Raw genomic sequence first — 20,887 nt, forward strand, 5'->3', positions numbered from 1 at the left:
GAGGTTTGCAGAGCCAGCTTCTCCTTTCAAAGATAACAGTGAAATCTTTGCATTTGGAGCCTGATTTGTGCCTTGCTCTCAGGACGAATTAAAAGTGGCTGCAGGCTGAATGTGAATAAATGATTTACCTCAGCCAGCCCTGCCAGCCTTTGTGAGAGCAGGGTGTTCATCTGTGGACATTCCTGTTGATGTGTGCCTGGCAGGGAGGTGGGGCATGGACAGAGAAATGTGGGGAAAACAGTTATTTAAAATAATGGGGAGAAGTGGGAATAAAAGGCGCAGCACAAAGTAATCGTGTTGGTTAAATCAGAAATTATTTGATGTCTGAGAATTTTCAGCTCTTCTGGGATGTCTTCTGCTTTTCTACAGTGGAGATTTAACACCTGGATGGGAAGCAAAAGAGCCCTTAAGAGGCCTAATCTGTGCACTGGAGTGGAATTTAATCTTCAGCTCAAATGTGTCTGGAGATCACAGGAAGAAGACTGGAAATGTTGCTGATTCCAGGGAGTGGAAGGTGTCTGCCCGTGGCAGGGGGTGGAATGAGATGACCTTTAAGGCCCACCCCAAACCAAACCATTCTGTGAGTCTATGTTGTTAATAAAATTAATTATTAAATTATTAATGATGAATCCCTGTAAATCAGTAAAACCCATTTGGGGACCAAGAATTTGGACTTTACATGGGCAATGAAAGACTCTGCTCTCTGAGGACCAGAATTTTGCGCTGTGCAGGGTGCAAACCACTTGGGTGGTGTTGAGGAAGTCTTCAGCCTTTCTGTGGGAACTCTGAGTAGGGGAGGATGTTCAGGAAGGAGGAGAAGGAAGCCACTCAAGCTTGGTTTCACATCAACCCTGAAACCTGCCCAAGATGTCAGGGAAGAACTCAACTTAAGTAGAATCACACATACCAAGGCCAAACATATACCCAAGATTAGACATAAGCATTGTGTACTCAGATTCTCCAATTCTTCCACTTGTGTTGCTCATATTGGAATGAAGTAATATTCCACTGCAACGGACTTTGTTGCTGTTTCCCAAAAAATGGGAGGGGCTGACCAGGTCATAGCATTGCAATGACACCACAGGCTTGACTTTTGCAACAATGAAGTGAAACAGGCTTTTTAAAACATTAATTTTATATGAAAAAATAGCTCATGCCAAGTCATTTGTCATAATCACATTTCATTAACAGTAAAGTTAACAAAATCACAATATACAGATTTAGTATGTATTTATTTATATATGTCACTTTGTATTAACCATTAACTCTATGTAATAAAAATATATTACAACATTTGATATGTATCCACAAAGCACAAGCCATTGTAAACAGAACAGACAGCACAGGCCCCATTATTCAAAATCTGAACTCAGGAATAATAATTATATTGTTGTGTTCCTTTAAACTGTAGACACAGGGGATTTTATGTGTCTGCCTTTGCATTAATGGAATTGTTTCTCTGGAATATCTCTTAGGAGACTCTCAGAGTTTATCTTTCCTGGGACCCTAAAATCCATGTTAACTCGTGGCACTCTTAAGTGTGTTGTCATTACAAAGGGGTCTGTGCATCCCTTTATCCATGCAACTTAGAAAGGTTTCATTTATATTCCCATTTTCCCCCTAAATAAATAGCCCCTGCAATTACACCCCATTGTTATACAAAAAAAAAAAAAAAAAAAAAAAAAAAAAAAAAAAAAGTTAAATGCAATAAATTATAGTGATATATTTATAATAATATAATCAAACATGCCCTATCTACAGCAGCTATTAATGTTATTTCATAACTATCTTCCTTCAGACTGGCTCTAGGTGCTTTTAGAAATAGGAAACCATCTATTTTTTCAATATTTGCAAAACAAAATAAATACTTTAAATACACAGACTGACCTTTTTACACCTCTCCTGATATGAATGGTCCTTACTCATCCAAGCAAACCCACTGTCCTTGCAGCAAGGAGTTGTAAAACCAGCTCCTAACAACTTTTTAAAAAAATCAAATAATCTTCTATTGGTCTAATCTAGGGACAAAAGGTTATATCCAACTGTATCTGGGAGGATTGGTAATAGGTTACATTCCTGCAAGAATTCAGAAGGGAACGATCAGTGATTGCCAAGTATATGGAAATTTTAATCCTAAAATAATCTTCAAAACTGAAAATGCTGTGAAAAAAAAATTTCTGAGGATTAGAAAAATGCCCTGTGTATAAATAAAGTTAATCAAGGCACCTCTTAGTTACCTATTTCTATTTTCCAAGGCAATATGTGATAATAGTTTTCAAATGTCTCTTCTGGGAAGCCCTATGGTTTCTGCTATAAAAAGACCCATTCTTTAGTCTGGCTGATTCAGGTAGCTTTATTTTACTATTTTTTAATGAGGCTGGGCACAAAGCACAGAGAACTTGTCCCCAACCTTGTCACATTTGCTGCGTGACCCTGAGGGCACTGAGCATTTCTCTGACTTTTTCCTCACAAAAGTCACTCAACTAAAGAGAATTCTTCCTTTGTGTTTTTTTCCCCCTCTGTTGGTCGTTGATCCCATTAGCAAAACAGGAGGAGAATTTACCTGTCTGTGCACAAGGGTTTAGTGGTCAGGAGGTAAATTAAAACACTTTGGTATCTGACAGGGCTTTTTGAAGTTTTTGTTCAAGAGCTCAGGGTGCAATGGAGAGCAGGACAGTGGGATGGGCAGAGGGGGAAGGCTGCAGCCAGTTCTGCACCATGGACCTGCTGCACTCCCACTAAAACCTCACTGGGATGCTCTGGCATTGCACTAAAAATCACTGGATCCAAATCCCAGGGGAATGGGGACTTCTGATTTTTTTTCTCTTTGCATGACTTTTAAAAAATATTTGTTTTAAAACTCTGACTGTAGAATTACAGTGACTAGAAAACAGAAAGATGGAGAGGGACTTTGGACCAGAGCAGGGACAGGACAAAGGGAAATGGATTCAAAGTGACAGAGATTTAGATGGGATTTTGGGCAGGAATTCCTCCCTGTGAGGGTGGGCAGGCCCTGGCACAGCCAGCTGTGGCTGCCCCTGGATCCCTGGCAGTGCCCAAGGCCAGGCTGGACACTGGGACTGGGAGCACCTGGGACAGTGGAAGGTGTCCCTGCCATGGCAGGGGTAGGAATGGGATGGGATTTAAGGTCCCTTCCAACCCAAAACCCCTCCATGATTGTCTGACTCAATAATAATTCCAGATGGAAATCCTTTCCCTAACATGACTTTGTGTGTAAATAATCAGCCATATGGACTTGTGCCTTTGGGTATATTGAAACCATGTCAAATAGCATTTCTTCAACAAAAAAAAATGTTATTTTACTCCTCAATTGCCACCCCTGCTGTCACACCCCTGATGCTTTTGCTTCTTGGCACACACATTTCTGAAGGGCACTTAGAGCCTGTAGGGCTAATCCTCCTCCTTAGAAATATAGACATATATGATAAACTAGAGCGACTTCTTCATCTCATAGATCATCAGTATTTGCTTAAAAAACAACAATCCTAAATACATATTTACACCAAACACACCAGGAGTACAGGTAAGAAGCTGACATTTTACAAAGACTGCAGCAGCTCTTTTCTCTGTGTAAACTTCTATACCCTCCCAACAGGGATAGCTGCCTTTTGGAGCAGGATGGTTTTCCTAAAAAAAAAAAATACTTCACCCATCGAAAATTTTCACTGTATTGAATACTGAAAGCATAAGAAGCAAATTAAAAATAAATAGATTTAAGGCTACGATGTCGTTGTTCTCACTTATTCAGGTCTGGGCAGGTTACAAAGACATAATCCCTGATTCTGCAGACACAAAAGCCTGTGCTCAGCCCTCACAATCCAGCAAAGCAAACACCCAGTGACTCTGGGTCAGGATCTAACTGAGCTTTCCGTGCTGATCAGTGACTTTCAGAGTCAAGTAACAGCGAGCTGACAGAGGTGTGAACTCTCTGTCTTTGCTTTTAAGCTTTGTTTAATCAGAAGAACACTGAGTGTGGGGAGAAGACAGATCTAACAGCACTGAAAAGCAATTTCCAAAGGGTTATTCCAGAGATATTCACTGTGCACATAAAAATGTATAGGACGAGATATTCAGAGCCTTCTTCATTTAGGATTAAGAGGTGAGGGAACTATGAAACCTTGGGCATGTAGGTCCAGAAAAATTCACATTCTGCAGGTGACCTAAACCTCCTGGACTTTAAGAATTAGACTCTGGTCATTCAAACTATGTGAGTAGTTTCCATAAAAACCATCTGAAGACCATAAGAGTCTTCCCAAATCCCAAAATATCCTCTCATGGCAGCTCTCAGCCCAATCTATGGCACAGCTACAGGGCTTCGACAGGATTTTCACCTTTTTCTTTGGAATGAGTGAATGTCTGAGAGACTTAGAGAGCTCTCAGGGTGGAAAGAGAGCACTGGGAAAAACTCACTGCAGCCAAGGAATCCCAAACCATTGCAGCAGTTTGTACTTCCCAGCCTCCCATTCACATCCATTCCTGCCTCACTTTTGGAGCCTCCTAAAGATGTTCTGGTACAGCTGGGATTTGAAGTTTAGTCTAAAATGTCTTCTCAAAGTTATTTTTAAAAAAATATCCTTGCCAGAAGATTTTACTGTTGACCTGAAGCAGACCAAGATAATTTTCTAGGTGCTTTGGCAAAGCTGAGAGAGTAAATCATTGCCAGAGGCAGGGATGGGGCTTTTGGGGGCTTTTGGGGGCTTTTGGGGGCTTTTTGAGGTTCCTTCCAACCTCAGCTGGTCTGGGATGCTGTGACATGTGTGGCTACAGCTGCAGCAGCCATCAGGCTCCATCAGGATTTGTCTGAAACATTTTTCATCTCTAGGTTTGTAGGATTTTTTTTTATTTTTCAGACATCAGGGAAGTTCTAAAAAGTCTGACTTAGGGCTACTGAAAAGAGGTTTTTAGGGTCATCTACCCAAAGTGTAAGAACAGGGATAGAACTTAATTAGTTACGTGACTACCTGACATTGGAAGTGAGCACTTGCACATCAGAGGAACTCCCTAAATCCTGTTCACATCCTTCCATTTGTAAGTACCATAAAACCAGGGCCCTACACATAGAGAAGAAATCTATAAACCCTGGATAAAGTCACCTAATGGACCCAATCCTCAGGTGAAACCACCATTATTTTGATTTATGTAAAGAGAGGGCCTGGTACTTAATAATTGTTCAACAATCCTTATCTCATAGTTTTTGCCAGCTGCAATTACCCAGATTTTCACATTCAAACTGGCTCAAGAGAAAAACAGGAACCAGCATCACAGCTCACAGTGAGGGCTCTGAAATGGTGTAAAAACCGTTCAAATGAACAAAGGGAAAAGCTCAGAATCCACAAAACAACGTGGTGGACTACATTCTCTTAATCATCTGCCAGTGCTCTGCCTGCCAAATTCACAAGCTCTGAAGGAAATGTTAATTGAACATGCGTGTGAGGAGTAGATATTGCATATGGGTCACAGATACAACAAACAGAAATCTGCATATTGCCTAAGCAGCTGCCCAGATTTTGCACATGCAGCTCCAGATTTTGGGCACAGGTTGCAGCCAAACTTGACAAACTTTTTTTCAAAAATATTGAAGTAACAAATGGAAATTTCCCCACCCCCCCCTCCCCCTTGCACACACGTGTGTTAGACAAGAGAACAGCTCTGCTTCATGAGCAGAGGTAATAAATACTGTGCATTACATTTACCAGCATGATTTTAACTCACTCCAGCCAGAGCGTTGTGTAGTACATATAATACTCAGCAGACAGATAGTTACTCATATCTACATTCATCACTGAGACACACATTTTAAAAAATTTTGCCAGTTGCCTATAAGAATTCAGCTGAAAATCTAGCACTTAACAAGCCACAGCATCATATTTCGAGTATCCTATAAAATGTCATCAGGAAATGTTGGGGTGATATTTTTATTTCGTGTACTGAGGCAGTTTGTCAAGCACCAGCATTTACAACTCCTGCTTGCTTCAGATGGTCAAAATATGACAGAGAGCTGATGCAAGGAAGGGGAAATCATATCTATTCTCTGTTACAAGATTAATCAGGGAAGAAAGGCACCATGAAAGAGAGACAAATTTTTAAACACATACAAGGGGAGAGATTTATTGCTCATGGTGGGATATAAATCAACCAGTGACTGACTGTGATACACAAGCATAATGAGACACGTCCAGTGCTGTGTTCTCCATCTTTTACTAGACATCCTACATGGATTATGCTTTTTTCTCCTGGGAAATTAGCTTACTCTCTTTGAATTTGAAGGTTTAAATGTTTCTGGAGCTGCCCTTATTGACATACAAACCTCCCATTGGCTTTGGCATCCGCTCCATGTGTAAGTTTACAACAGCTGTGGCCTTTCCTGGTTCAGTTTAAGCCAAACATGCTCAATATGGAGCTTTTTAAACTCAATAATATTCAACTTTCTAACATCCTATAGTCTGATACAATCCAATCATCAGTATGTCTTGGATTTCTTAAGAAACAAGTATTCAACTGGGTGTTTTTATCTATTGCACCTGAGAAAATTATGTTAAGCCTAAGAAGCAAAATGATTAAGATGAGGTAGACTATTTAATCTGGCTAAGGGCTCATTTGAATGCAGTGTTTTAAAAGTTTCCTTAAATTATGTGGCTATAATTACATGTGGATTTTATTGTAATTATGGTATTTTTTATAACTGAAATTAAGAATTAAGCTGAAAATTTTTATTTACATGGCAGCTGATAATCTTCAGATAATAACTGAGGTGTTACCCTACATTCACTGACTTTGGGGTGAAGCCTCTCACTGAGTCCCCACTGAATCAGAGCCCAGAAAATCCAACAGTGGACATTTTTTGCAACACACCAAGCCCTTCTCTTGCATGAGAGAAGGTGGCAACTAAAAAGTAATCCCACATTTTTTACAACTTGAGGCCTTATTTTCTCAGAATGGCATTGACAGATGGAATATGAGCAGGGATAAATGGCAGGACAGCCAGTTGTGTCAGCTGTTATTGAAGCTGCCATTGCATTCATGAAGCCTAATTAACCAAGCCTATTTTAAAATCTGGGCAGGCATCTGAGTGCATGGTAAATGTTAATAATGTTCCTATGCAGAACTGCAATCCAGAGCTATAAAGATTTGTACTGACACCTCCAGAGATTTGCACATTCAGATGTGGCTTCACATTATTGGTTCCACTTTCATGGTGGAGAGGGGGGCCTATTATTTGTGCTCCACTTGCTTTGGAAATTATACTTGAAACTCAGATTTAGGCTCATCTTTCCTTTAAGTAGGAAAAAGCCCCATGATTAATAACTCCTCAGAAAAAGAGATTTGTTATTTTTCCTCCTGGGCACAGGGCCCAGATCTGCAGCTTTGGGCAAAATCCAGCTACTCAGAGCTCAGATATATGGAAGGTAGGCAGGAGGCATCCTGACCTTTCCACCCTGTCTACCATTTGTATTTTCCTGAAATTTAATGGGGAGAATATTAGTGGAATTCTATGTAAATAACTTTTAAAATTTAGAGAAGACATGGCTGAATCCAGCACACTCCAGAAGTGGTTTTACTCTTCCTTTCAATTCTACAGGATTCTTCCTAAAATATGTATCAGAAAAGGCTGAACTGCATTGGGCGCTGGATGACTGTTTAGATTTATTTTTTTTAAGCTTTTCCCATTAAGATATTTTCTACAAACAACCTTCTCAAGCCACTAGGGTGTGGTGGTTTTTGTAAAACCACGTTGGCAGCTACATCAGAAGGAGCTCTACCTGCAGCCAACGACAAACACAGCACAAATATCCCTGCGCAGCTTTTCAGAATAATCTTACACCAGCAGCAGTTTGCTCCCATTACCTTCATGAATCCCTCTGCTGAGGACTGGTTTTTTTATCTCTAGATGCAGCTGCTGATGGAAATCAATGGGAGATTTGTATTTGTGGAGCCTGCAGGACCACGGGTCAATAGCGCTCTTCCAGTCGGAGGGAGGAGGTCCAGAGCGGCCTGGATGTGACACGGGCTGCTGGAGGGACACGGTCTGGGCTTCACCCTGCCCACAGCTGCCTCCCAAAACCTGGGCAGCTGAGGAGAGCTACTAGGGGTGGGCCAGTTGCTGTTGTTTCACAAATATCCCTAGACAGGTGCCGTGCCAGGCTCCTCATTCGTTCAGCTGCGGAAGGTTCCGGTTGTGCGGCTCGCCCGCCAGCGCCGAGGAGTTGATGGAGCTTCTCTTGAGGATCTTGTTTATGATGTCCTTCCACGTCTTCTTGTACTGGTGCCGTAGCAAAGAGTACACAAAAGGGTCTGAAACAGCTTTGCTGTAAGCTAAGCACTTGGAAATGATCCCCCAGTGGGAGCTGATGTGGACCACGGAGGATAATTCAACAAGTCTGGGGAAAGAGGGGGGGTGAAACATTAAAACATTAAAAATTACATTAACCCGCCCCAAACCCACAAATTATTGCTGGGCAGTTGCAACAAAACTAAAGGAAAGAAAGCCCTACTTGTGAAAATGTGTATGTTGTCCTCCTCTTAGAAATTTTAAAGGCTGGAAAGGTAAATTTGAGGCCTGCTTGACAAAGTGCCATTGCTTGGTCTCAGGGGAGTCAAATTCCTCTACTATGAGCAATGTAAAAACCCAGCATCAGTCTGAACTCTTGGTTCTGGGTCCCCTCTAGAGCATCTGAGTCACCTCACCAGGGCTAACCAGCTCTCTGGGACAGTCCAGCTCCTAAAAAGAGTTGATGCCTTTGAACAGAACAATTTGTCTGAGTTGTAGAAGCACACATGGAAAATTCATCACTGAGAGATGGCATATTGTACCTTGAATTTAAAAACTGGCCAGTTCAAGGGGCAAGGATTCACCTTTGAAACAAATATGGCAAGACAAAACTTTTAAATTGTTATGGGAGGAGGAAATATACTCCTCATACCTACACTAGCCCAGATGAGAGCATTTTTGACAGGGAAATATTGATAACTCCCCACGCCTTTGAGCACATCAAAGGGCAGCTCTGTTCAATATGCCTCTATAGCTGTTAGAAACTATTGATTTTTTTAGAGGTCAAACAGCCACGTGTGCTGTTTCAGAGCCCCACATGGCAGGTCAGGTCTTTGCTGGACCTGTCTGCAGCAGCAGATGTTCTTAAATCTGGGAAATGCTTCAGTTGCTCGCGTTTCTGCAGACAAAGCTCCACTTCCAAGGAGCATTCTGGAGGGTGGTTCCTGCAGCAGCAATGACAATAATGTTGGTACTTCAAACAGTTTAGAGATGAGGATTTTTTTTCCTCAGTCATTCCCATTTCATAACCTTTCACTACAACATATTATTTAAAATAATGCTGGCAGATGTCACAGTCCAGTCAATGTGAGGGACAGTTCAGGTGACCAGGGAATGAAAATACTTGGGAATTGTTGGTGCCACTCCACTGGTGCTGCTTGGCTCAGCAGCTCTGAGGTCTCCAAAGAGCCCTCATCTGTCCCATTTCTCTCTCATCTCAAATAAACAAACATTCTTTCAGCCTCTCCCTGTAATTCACGGTTGTTATCTTTCCCACAAGGATCAGAACTGAGACATAATTTTCATCTGCTCGAGCTTCCAGGTGGTCTCATCTGGTGTATTCTCTCTTCTTTAATAAAATGCAACTCATGGCATCTACGTTAACGTGTTCTAAAATGAGAATTGACAATTTTGAAATTAATCATCTACTGAGTCATATTTGCTTTGTAATCTACCATGAGCCATCCTTGTTGTTCTCCACTTCATTTATTTGATGCCTGCTTCACGTTTTGAATTTCACCATGTTGAATCTCATTTGGATGATTTATTTTTACTGAGTGCTTTACAGATGTGAATTTGATTACGTTTAATTAAATTCAGCGGATGCCTTGAATAACCAAAATATGACAAATTTGTGTCTGAGGCTCTGTCAGTCAGTTCTATGAGACATTAACAATCTCCATTTAAAGCACATCAAGCAGACACTTCAGGGTTGCAAGCCTAGACTTGCTAATTTTACCTTCATTGACTGATCAAATGAAAAGCCTACACTTTTATTAACAAGATCTTAAATATTTTCCTTGCGTTCTGTAAGCCTCCTTGACATTTACACATTTTTCAATTCCCATGCATTGTTTTTTACAGTAAATTACATTTGCTGTTATCAAGCAGCAAACACAGAAATGTAGCAAAACCCTGAGCTATGCATTTCCATTTCATGTACAAACAATTAAATGTCAGCCTTTCAAGGCACATCACAGAATTTATTGCCTTTGAAAGGTTTTGTTTCTCATTTGTGAGGGAAATTATATGCACAGCTTCCATTTTCATGAAATGTTTCAGACTAAAAGAAGACATTTTCAGTGAATGAACATTAATATTTCAGTGCTACCTGTAAATTAAATTTTACAGTATCAACATAATTCCCTGGCTTGCTTTCATAAGCCTCTTTTCTACTGTCTGCCCTTTTTATTTCAAAGCTGTAAGCTCTTTTTCTGTGATGTTTTGGTCATATTTTAGAAACTTACAGCTCTGTAGAGTGTGTCATTTAACATGGCTATCCAATTATTTTATTTCCCCTTCAGTAAACAAACAAGAATGCCATGTTGAAGAGTGTGACCTTGATCTCTACACACAAAATGCACACTGGAAATCCTTTATTTACATGTGCAGTTGATCACTACACTAAAATATTTCACTGAACGTGTGCCCACCCAGCTGGGATGCTGAAGAACACAAATTGCAGAAGAATTCTGAGCTTCTTGTGTGCCCAAGCAGGATCTGCATATGCAGAGGGCGAAAAACAGTTTAAAACCAGGGTTTGCTTACCCCCATATCCCCCAGGGATGATACAACAGAATTTTAATCATCTTCTGCCTGTTCCACCATCCTCCTCTGTAACCTGAGGGCATGGGATTATGAACTTCTGCCTGCTATTACTTCAGGATTTTTAATTTAAGGCCAATTTCCTCACACATCAACAGCACTTATTAACTTGCATGAGCAAAGTTCTGTATTTCAGTATGAAATGCCTGGAAATTTTAGGAACTTGTATGACTTTTCTTCATTTTTCTTATGAAAACGTTCCTTGGAGAAAAGAGGTTTGGAACAAATATATTTAATTGCATAATGATAAATACAGCAAAGGAAGAAATGTGTACCAGTAGATTATTTAAGAAAACAAGAAGCAATTTATGCCTAGAAATATATAATGGAGGGATTACACCTGTCATGCTGGTAAAGTGGAAACACTGGGTCAATGGCAATCAGATTCTGATACATTGCTTTAGGTCATCTACTGAGCTAATTAGAAGGGTGTTGTCTTGATAAATGAAGTGCCTAATCTGATTGTTGCCTCAATGTGATCTGAAAAACTCAGGTTTACCCAGAGAAGCATTTATCTGCCTGGGTTCATGAGTACAACCCCTTCACTCCTTCATGGAATATTTTTAGTGTGGAGACAGGAAGATGTTGTAGTGAAACCTTGTGATTTGCTGCTGTCAGCCCCCAGCTCAGGGAGTACTTAAAATCATGTTTAACTGAAATATATTGCTGATTAGGAGAGGCTGAGCGAGGCACTCCCTCTCCTGACTTCTGTCCACAGCTTGCACTGATTGATCATGTCCCTTTGAGAATGCAAAGCACTGGACGTGGTCCAGAAATTACACACAATTACACACTTGCTCACACAATTAAACTTCAATTCCCCCAATCCTCTCGGTGTCTGGGTGCTCAGCCCTGAGTGTGAGGCCCAGGACAGGCAGAGATGGGTGTCCTGGAATATCCAGGAATATCTGTCCATTGGGTTAGAGAGTTCTGTATTGCCTTGTAACAAAGAACTTGTGACTGCTCTTGAGCTGTGGCCGAATGCTTGATCCTCTAAAATCTCACAGCCTCTGAGACTGGTGTTTGTCTGAGCAATAAATCGTTCTTAGCCTGAAAATAGTCCCATCCCTTCATTATTAGGGGTGACAATGATATGCAGTGATCTTTTTACACATGTCAGAATTGAAAAGGCAAGGAATGTGGGAGACTTCACTCCTCCTGACATGTCTGACCAGCTCCCACCCTACCCCAAAATGTCCTCATGCATCCAGGACCCTGCAATTTCCCTCTCCTCACCATCACCCTCTGTGGAGAAGCTGTTCCTCAGCAGAGAACATTGAAGTGATCCTTGTACAGACTAAAGGGAGGAGGCTCAGGATTTTCTACCTCCTCTTCTGTATTTTAAGGCTACTGGGACACAAATTGGGATGCCACGGAGTGAAGAGGAGATGGGGAGGTGGTGCCTGAGTGCTGAGATGCCTTTGGAGGAGCACAAAAATACTCCTGACAGCTCTGTTTAGAGCACTCGGTGTCACTCAGGATGAGCTGCCAGCTATTCTGTGACTGGGAGGATTTTCAGTAAGTTCAGAGTCCTAACATGAAATGAAAATTAACCATTTGCAAAAAGACAAATACTTTAATATCTTACAGCTTGAGAATTAAGGATAAATGTCCTTAATTACAAAGCCTTTCATACCATTTAAGTGCATGGCTTGCTGTGGTGTCTTGTGGCCATGAAGTGAAAGTGAAGGTAATTCTAGTAAATTACTTAAATTTTCTAATTCTGGGAATTCAGGGTATTACACTGAATTTGAAAAGCTCAAGGTTGGCCAAATCTTCAATTATATTGACTCTTAGTCCAGATTTTTCAATTATTTTTTCAAGGTGGGTCTGAGTTTGGATGAGGTCAGCCCCACTAATTTCTACTTAATACTATTGGAATAGGAGTTACCTTAATTTTTTTTTCTTTCTCTGTTGTGCATAGCAGCATCTCAGTTTTTCCAAAATCTTATAATAAGGAATGCAAGCTGTAAATTTCCGTTAACAGCTAGATAACGTTTTTCTGGATGTAGTCACTTTCTAACACTTTTTATTTCACAGAAGTAATTTAGTGTTTCCCACAGGAGCCATTTCCAAAGATAACCTGCTGGATAGATATCTACCATAAATCATGAGAAGATTTTTCAGTTATGAGCCAGCACAGCTTTGATATTTGATATTTATGACTAATAAACCCTACCCAATCAGACAAAACTGTTGTTTAAGTCTGTGGACCTTGTTTTCACCTCAGTAGAATCTTGCTGACCAAATTTTTACAGTCTGAGCTATTCAGGTGAGAGTTTCCCTGGAGATCAACCCCTGGACTGGGAAGTCAGTCAGAGCAGTAGGTGACAACAAAAAATGTCTCTGATGCCTTGTGAAGGCTGCCCTAGAGCAGAGGCTGGAAAGAGTTAGCAAAACCTTATGGAGTGACTTCCTAAATCCCTCCCATGCAAGCAGCACATTGACTGGGCTGAGTGAGCAGAGTCTGACCCTCAGACTGCATCAGGACTGAGGGGAGAAGGCACTGGGACATTTTACATCATTTGTTAGCTCAGTAAATGCCACCTCTGCTGCAGGAGAGGAAACGGCGTGTCAGATTTCCCCAGGAGACTGGAATCCTGTTCTGGCTCAGAGTGCCCTGCTTCCCTGAGCCAGGAGTGCATCTCAGCAGCCTTTTCCAGGATGTAGGTTCACACTTACCTTGTGATTACATAAGGGGCAAAGCAAAGTATGAAGGTACCAATGAAGGTACTGATTTTCTTCGTGGCCCGCTGCCTCCGCCGCCTCTGCTCCTCGAGACAACGCTCTCGCACGCTGCGTGACATTCAAACACAACATCAGCCACAAATAACACCAGGTAACAATTCCCCGTGCCTTCACCATGGAATGATGGACAACAATCTGTTTTAGCTGTGTAAACCAGTAGTGCACTGTGTTTAAGTGGGATAAAACCAAACATTAATGCATTGTCTGTTCATCTTACCCTCCAAAAAGTTACTGACAAATACGTGGTTGTATGTTTGTGTGCACATATCCCCATTATATCACTTGATCTATATAAAAATTGGTGGAATTCATGCTTGAATTCAGTTTGCAGCTTCTTCTTGAACTACTGTAACCTGTATTTGGAGGCAAGATGATACTTAGAGGTTTGGAAAATATCCTGTTGGAATCCAAAATGCAGGGAATTCTCAGAACTTTGGGCTTGTAAGCCAAAGCTTAGAATTAAACACAGGATTTGATCTGAGACCTTGGAAAAGCTTCCAAACTTAGGTGCTGGAAGCAAGAATGTGGATTTATAGTTTAAAGCAGAGACATGTCAAGTTAAAAAGAATAAGTTTAGAGTTTTAAGAGTTTAAGGTATAGAAGAAATAAAAGTAGTTACAAAGGTAAAGGAGGAGTTTACAATGCAGTACTGTAAGTTTGTGTGCCATAACATGATTGGCTAAGAAAGCTCACACTGTAGCATGAGTCCATAAGATGAAATATTTAAGGATTGGGTCAAAAACATAAATATCCTTGATGGCAGTGTTTAATTGGTCAATAACTCCTTAAAATGTCTTGCAACTAGAAGTCTTGTGACCTTATGAACCATGCAGTGAAGATGTGAGCTGAGCTCACCCTTCCTTTGTAGAAGATAAGAAAATAAACCACATAATCAAAAACAATTCAGAGGTCTGTCTCTAACTCATTCAAAATTCCTTCAAAAATCCCCATATATCCAGAGTGGGATAGGCAGCATGCTTCCTCCCTAGAAACAGCAATTCCAACACCACTGCCTTGGAGAGGAGAAACACCCCAGCAAGATAACCAACAAAACAACAACATCATGATGGGAAAAAGAACACTGAACCTCCAGCCCAACATGGGAGCTCTCCTGTGTCCCATTGAGCTGTGTGGCCATAAACATCCCATCAGATCTGCAGGGCTGAATGCTCCACAAAGCTGGAACTGTTTCACAAATCCACAGTCTGGGATAGCCTCATTCCTCACCTCAAACCAGCCCTGTTTCGAACTAAACAAGTACAAATTAGTCACACCTTGGTTTCTTTCCTACCTATGCTATTTTGAGACAGGAGCTTTTCCTTTGAGTTTTCTGTTGGTGGTCTCAGCAGGCCACCAGAGAGTTCTGAATCCTCTCAAGGTGCCAGCAAGGAGCACAGGGCTAGACCTTGCTTTCAGTGCAAAAAAAAAATCCCTGAAATCAGCACATTGGCTTGTGAAATCAGTGATTAGTGTGAAAGCTCATCCTCCTCCTCTGTCTGTTTGAGGGACTCCTGTGCTCCCTGTGATTTCTGAGGGAAGTGGATGAGCTCCTGTCTGCTCCAGGCAGGTGGATTGGGCAGCACTGCTATCTCCCACAGTGCTAGGACTGCCTGTACCTCAATTAATCCCTTTGGAAAGGGCACAGCAAAGCCAGACTGGCATCCTGGACCCCTCTCTGTGCCCATGGCAGAGTTGCTGACTCCTTCCACAGATCTATATAGATCTATCTCTATCTATATCTATATCTATATATATCTATCTATATCTGTATAGATCTATATCTATCTATATCTATATATATCTCTCTATATCTGTATCTATATCTGTATCTATATCTATATCTGTATATAATCATCTATATCTATATCTATATTTTAAACCCAACTGTTTGGCATCGGTCTTTCCATTTTTGCTGTAAATTTTTAATTGGTGACTCACTCTCAGGCTCCACACTCTCACAGCTCTGAGGCTCATGGCCATACCCTTACATTATTTACTTCTTCTGTAAATGTTTTATCAACACCCAAACACATGCTGTGTCCTGAGGATCTCAGTGTGTTTCAGTGATCTCTGTGGCAATGAGCTCCTTTGGTTCTGTTAAAGAAAAAGTGTTTCTTTTGTTCCTTTCTAAATTTGGTCTTACATTGCCAGACCCAGAGCAGCTATCATGACGTGATGAAATAAATACTGGAGGAAAAGTTTGTTCTTCTAAAAAATTGTCTTTCTAGTAAAGAATATGACACGTTTAAAGGTGTTGCATGTGCTACATGTCAGTTATTTGCAGCTAGAAATGACAGCTGAGAAGGGAAAAAAAAAAATCCACCTTTTCAAGGGAACCTGTGTGCTTTCAATTCTGCAAGAGCTGGGGAACTTGGAGTATTTTTATGTGCAGAAAAATGATCTGAGAGTTTCATGAGCTTTGTTTAAGACCTGTGTTCTTAAATTCAGAATATCCCAAGCCCATGGCAATACAGGAAAGTGAATCTCCAAACCAGGTTCAATTGAGGTGTTGTTAGGGAAGAGAGGGTGGTGTAATTTTTGTCTCTGTTTCCTCAGTTACATCTTTTCCTTTCTGGCACATGCAAATCTGTCTCTCGCTCCTGGAGCTCACCCATGAGTGTCCTGGTAGACTTAAACCCATTTCTTTTGTTCAACCCTTCCAGATGTATCCAATAAATACCACATCACAGAGGAAGGTATTTTATCTCACTTTTTCATGTAGACCATGCACACAGATGAATATTTTGGTTTTGCACACACTTTCATGCACTAAGATAAGAACGTGTGAGTTCTAGTAGTGACATCAGTAATAGAACAGGATTATTGGCTAAGCTTTCATTTAAAGATTTTAATATCCTGGGAAATCTGAGCTATATCCCTTTGAAGGTTTGGTATTTTAAACAAAGTTTATGGGATATTGGACCTTAAGATGTGCAGAGCTGGATACACCAAAAAGATAGTATAGATAATTTGAATTAGGAAATAGATGGGTTAAGCATTTAAGTGAAGTTTTGCCCAAATCTCCCACAATACCCAAGATATTTTGGTCTTAAGAACAAAGAAAAAGCAGGATCCACTAAAAAAGCCTAACTTGAAATGCCCCGTGCCCCAAACATTCACACATATTTGCAGGGTATTTGGAGATTTTCTTTGTGCTGTCCTGAATGATCTTCAGGAGATCGCTGGTGTCTTTCTAAGTCACAGGTAATAAAGCCATCTGTCACAACTCCTGTCACCAGACCCCCCTGCGGGTGGATTCTGAGTCATGGGAAGCAGAAAATTGTCTGTACACATTTCCCAGTGTTGAAACTGGACCCTGCCGTGAGCCAGAGGAGTCAGAGTAGCCTAAAGTGGAATTGCAAACTTTGCTCTCTCATTTGGGCTCTCCCAGCATCCACAGCTGTGCTGTCAGGTACTACAGTGCCCCCTGAAATTGCCTGTTACACAATGCAAATGATGCCTTTGTTATCAGACCTTTCTGAGCATCTCTGACTCTGCCAGCAGACCTGCAGCCCCTGTGCAGCTCTCACAGGAGGCTTGGTGACCCGAGATCTGCCCCTTCCAGCAGTAGGAACTGTCACTGCTTAAAGCAGCCCCTCCAGGGGTCAAATCAGCCACCAGCTCTGCAGGGTAGCAAAGAAACTAAAACTCCTTTCTTAGAGAGAGACACCAGAATAAGCTGGTGCCAGAGGTAAAGGCAGTGGTGCAGGTTACACAGCAAAGTGCCTGCACAGCTCTGTCTGCCCTGAAGAGAGGAAGCATCATTCCCACAGCCCCACTGAATCCACCCTGCAGTGAGAGGATCACAAAATGCACAAGCACCCTCAAATCAATCTCAACCAGAAAAAATGCAGGGGAGGAGAAGCAACACTGAGATTTTTGCCCTTTTACTAAACTTTGCTGTGCAGTCCAGGCATACTTTTAGCATTAGGCAAAACGAGTGGGGTTTCAAACAGCCCTGGTGGGTTTGTGGCACTTTCCTGGGAGTAAGCACCACATCTCCTCATGCTGCAGGAACTGAGGTAGTCGAGGTACAGTCCATCAAGCAGACAGCACAAAGGACAGGAGGGAGTTTTTTTCCTCAGTGTGACTTGGTGAATAAGGGAAGATTTATCCCTGTATTTCTCAAGAACGGCAGCAAGGCTTGCCCAAAGTTCTGCTCTGCATTCTTGGTCAAGAGACAGCTCAAACAGCTTAACAGGAGGATTCTGAGCAAATGTTTCTGTTCCTCTAAAATGTGCTGCCCTGCCCTGATCCTTCCAGACTTATTTGTCTTAGCCTCAGGCATCCCCAAACCATGACCTGTGTTTGAGGACAGCCACATGTGCTCTGAGCCCTGCAGCTCTGCTCCTGGCTGCTGCAGATGGAGAGGCTGCTGGAGCAAAGGGGAGCAGGGATGCTCAGATGGGATGTGTGGCATGGGACTGCCCTCTCTGTCTGCTCTCTGCTCTGCTCTCTTCCAGGCAGATTTCCTCCCTGTATCACACACGGAGCCTGCATCCCTTCCAGACTTATACATCAATTATTCATGCAAGATTTATGGCTTATGCATAATTCCTTCTGCACACATTCCTTTCCCTGTTTGGTTCTTGCCTTGCAGCCCACAATCCTGCCGGTCCCTGGGGACTTTTCTCCTCTTGTCTCAAGGCACAAGGGACTTGCCTAAAATCTCCCATTTGAAATGAGCTTTATACATCCCTTGTTTGTCACATTAACACTGCTACTGAATTCTCTCTCACTTAAGGTCTAAGTACAGGCATTCGAGCACATGAATTTTGCAGATGTAATTCCCTTAAGGATTCTGCCTTCAGGAATGAAAAAGTTACAGAGAGCACAGCACTGGGGAAACTGCTGGGAAAAGGAGCAGCAGGCAGCGCTCAGCTTCCCTTCCAAACTCCAAGGGACATGTGCAGCCTCCTCCCTCTCAGGGATCCAGCAAAGGGTTTGGGGCTGACATTGCCCAAAATATGCAAAGCTATTGACCACTAAATCCACCTTCAGAGACAAAGGGCAGTGATCTGATCACTGTCTCAAGGGGAAGTGCATGCTTGGCCAAAACTGCCTGTTCATTTTCTCCCCTTCCCAAAACAAGTCCTTAAGCCTAACAAAAAATGAGTTCAGCAATCAGAGAATTAAACACAAGTGAAAAGAACCGTGCAGGACAGAAACAGGCTGAGAGGATTTTTGTTTCCTCCCCATCCCCATCCATTCCCTGACACAACACTGAGCCCCCTCCTCACTTCTGCCAGGAACAGCTGCTGAACTCAGGGGAAGCTTACCTGGGGTGGATGTCCACAAGCAGCACCAGGGTCTGCATAGTGATCACGTCGATGCGCTTACAGTGGAACCGTGCCACCTTCAGCACTTTGAGATATGTGAAACACAGCACTACCAGGGAGAGGAGGAAGCTGAGGGTGTGAAAGACCCCAGTGAAAATCACAAACTGTGTCCTATCCTCTGGTCTCTTGTTGTAGAGCGTGCAGGAGGCGTAGAGGTGATGGAAACCCACCCAGGAGAGAGAAGCTGCCACTATGGGGAACGACGCCGAGTGCAACCACGTGTAGCTCAGAATGAGAGCGGCGTCTCGGTACCTCATTTTGGAGTGATAGCTTAGAGGGAAGACCACAGCAATCCACCTGTCAATGCTCAAAGCTGCCATGCTCAGCATGGAGTTGGTGGTGAGGAAAGTCTCCAGGAAGCCCACAACGTGGCAGACCTGATCTCCTGCTGGCTGACTTTTGTAAATGATCCCAGCCAAGGTCAGGGGCATGCTCGAGACGGCCATCAACAGGTTGCAGAAGGTGAGGTTGAGGATGAACAATCCCGGGACCTGCTTGCGGATGTCGGCGCTGTACAGGAAGCACATCAGCACCAGCACGTTGGCCAGCAGGGCCACGAGCATCAGCACCACCACCACGAAAGCCAGGAGCAGCTCCCAGATGCTCATGGTGCGTCCAGTCACAGCAGGGCCATCTCCGAAACTGCGCCGCGCCGGCACCGGGGGACCATGGTGCGAGGTGCCCCCGCCTCGCCCTCCTCGCCAGCCTGCTCGCTCCCGTGCATGCCCTCCGTATTTTTAGAGGAGCTGCAGTTTTCTCCTCCAAACTCCCCCTCCTCACTGCTCCTTTCCACGTCAACGCTTCCCGAGACGTGCACAAAAGCACTGGGAATGCCCATCAAACTGCAAGGAGGGCTTAAAAAATATCAGCAGGACTGAACCACTGTCTGCCGTCGGTCCATTTGGAGGAGAGCGTGTTGTTCTGAGAAGCTGCTCTCCTGAGATCCCTAATTATCAGCCCCAAGCTCGCAAGCAATCCACCGAGCGAATTGTGCTCTCTTTCTCCCTTGCTTTCTGCCTCTCTCTCCCTCTCTGTCTTTCTCTCCCCTCCCCTCGCCTCCAACCCTCGCTCCCTTCCAGGCTGAATGTAACCTGCTTTTTATGATCACAGATAAAAACCCCATTAATGGATTAAAGCATGCACACTGCTGGTGATTCGCAAACGTGATTATGTCATCCCTGCTCCACAACCCCTCCCCTTCTCCCTGCCACCGTGACTAGACTTTCCTCAAGAGAAATCCCATGCTTTCATTTAATTGATTTAGCCATTAATTTGCAAACTAGCCTTGTAAATGAATTCCTGCACTCCAGCGTGTTCCCTACTTTTCAGTGCATCACTTGCAGTGCTGCTTCTTGCTCTCAGCCAGGGCAGGGGCTTTCTTTTCTCTTCCTTAGCCCTGCTTAAAGAGATGGGGGAAATGGATATATTCTGCTTCTTCTCTGGAGCTTTCATTAGGCTACGGGAATGGTTTTACTGCTCCTCGGCTTCAGCACTTTGCAGTTTGTTGTCTCCAAATACCATGTGGAGGAGGAAACTGATTGCTTCCCTTCCTTTAAAAGCAGGGAAATCAAAGCTCAGCTGCCAGAGCCACAAGCCCAAGGTCACAGAACAGGTGAGGGGCAGAGGCAGCATCGTGCTGCAGGTACCTTTATTCCTTCAGCCTTTCCCCTCTCCAGGAGTTCCTCCTTCCTCCTAATCAAAGCCTCCCTCGCTGTGAGGGTGAGCACCCTGTGAGATCAAAACTCACAAAAAAAGCAGCTTGGCAAAGGGAATAAGAATGAGTCTGACTTGCACATAATTAGGTGTCAAAATTAAGTTTGTTTTAAAGGACGGAGCAGGAGCTGATTTCTCATTGCTTTTCCTGTCTCTTTATATCAGTTTTAACCGGGGAGGCTGAGAGTTTGTG

The 20,887-nt window shown here is 42.8% G+C and overlaps 1 protein-coding gene across 1 annotated transcript; it reads right to left on the reverse strand.

Annotated features, from left to right (window-relative positions):
* Positions 1-8,167: 8,167 nt before the first annotated feature.
* On the reverse strand, positions 8,168-19,589 carry GPR26 (G protein-coupled receptor 26). Its single transcript, XM_041461571.1, has 3 exons — positions 18,922-19,589; positions 13,577-13,690; positions 8,168-8,399 (listed from the first exon to the last, which is right to left on the reverse strand). The coding sequence occupies exons 1-3, from the start codon at positions 19,587-19,589 to the stop codon at positions 8,168-8,170; spliced, it is 1,014 nt and encodes a 337-aa protein (XP_041317505.1).
* Between the last annotated feature and the right edge of the window lie 1,298 nt (positions 19,590-20,887).

This window comes from Pyrgilauda ruficollis, unplaced genomic scaffold, assembly GCF_017590135.1.
Source record: "Pyrgilauda ruficollis isolate IOZ18807 unplaced genomic scaffold, ASM1759013v1 scaffold15, whole genome shotgun sequence".
NCBI lineage: Eukaryota > Metazoa > Chordata > Aves > Passeriformes > Passeridae > Pyrgilauda > Pyrgilauda ruficollis.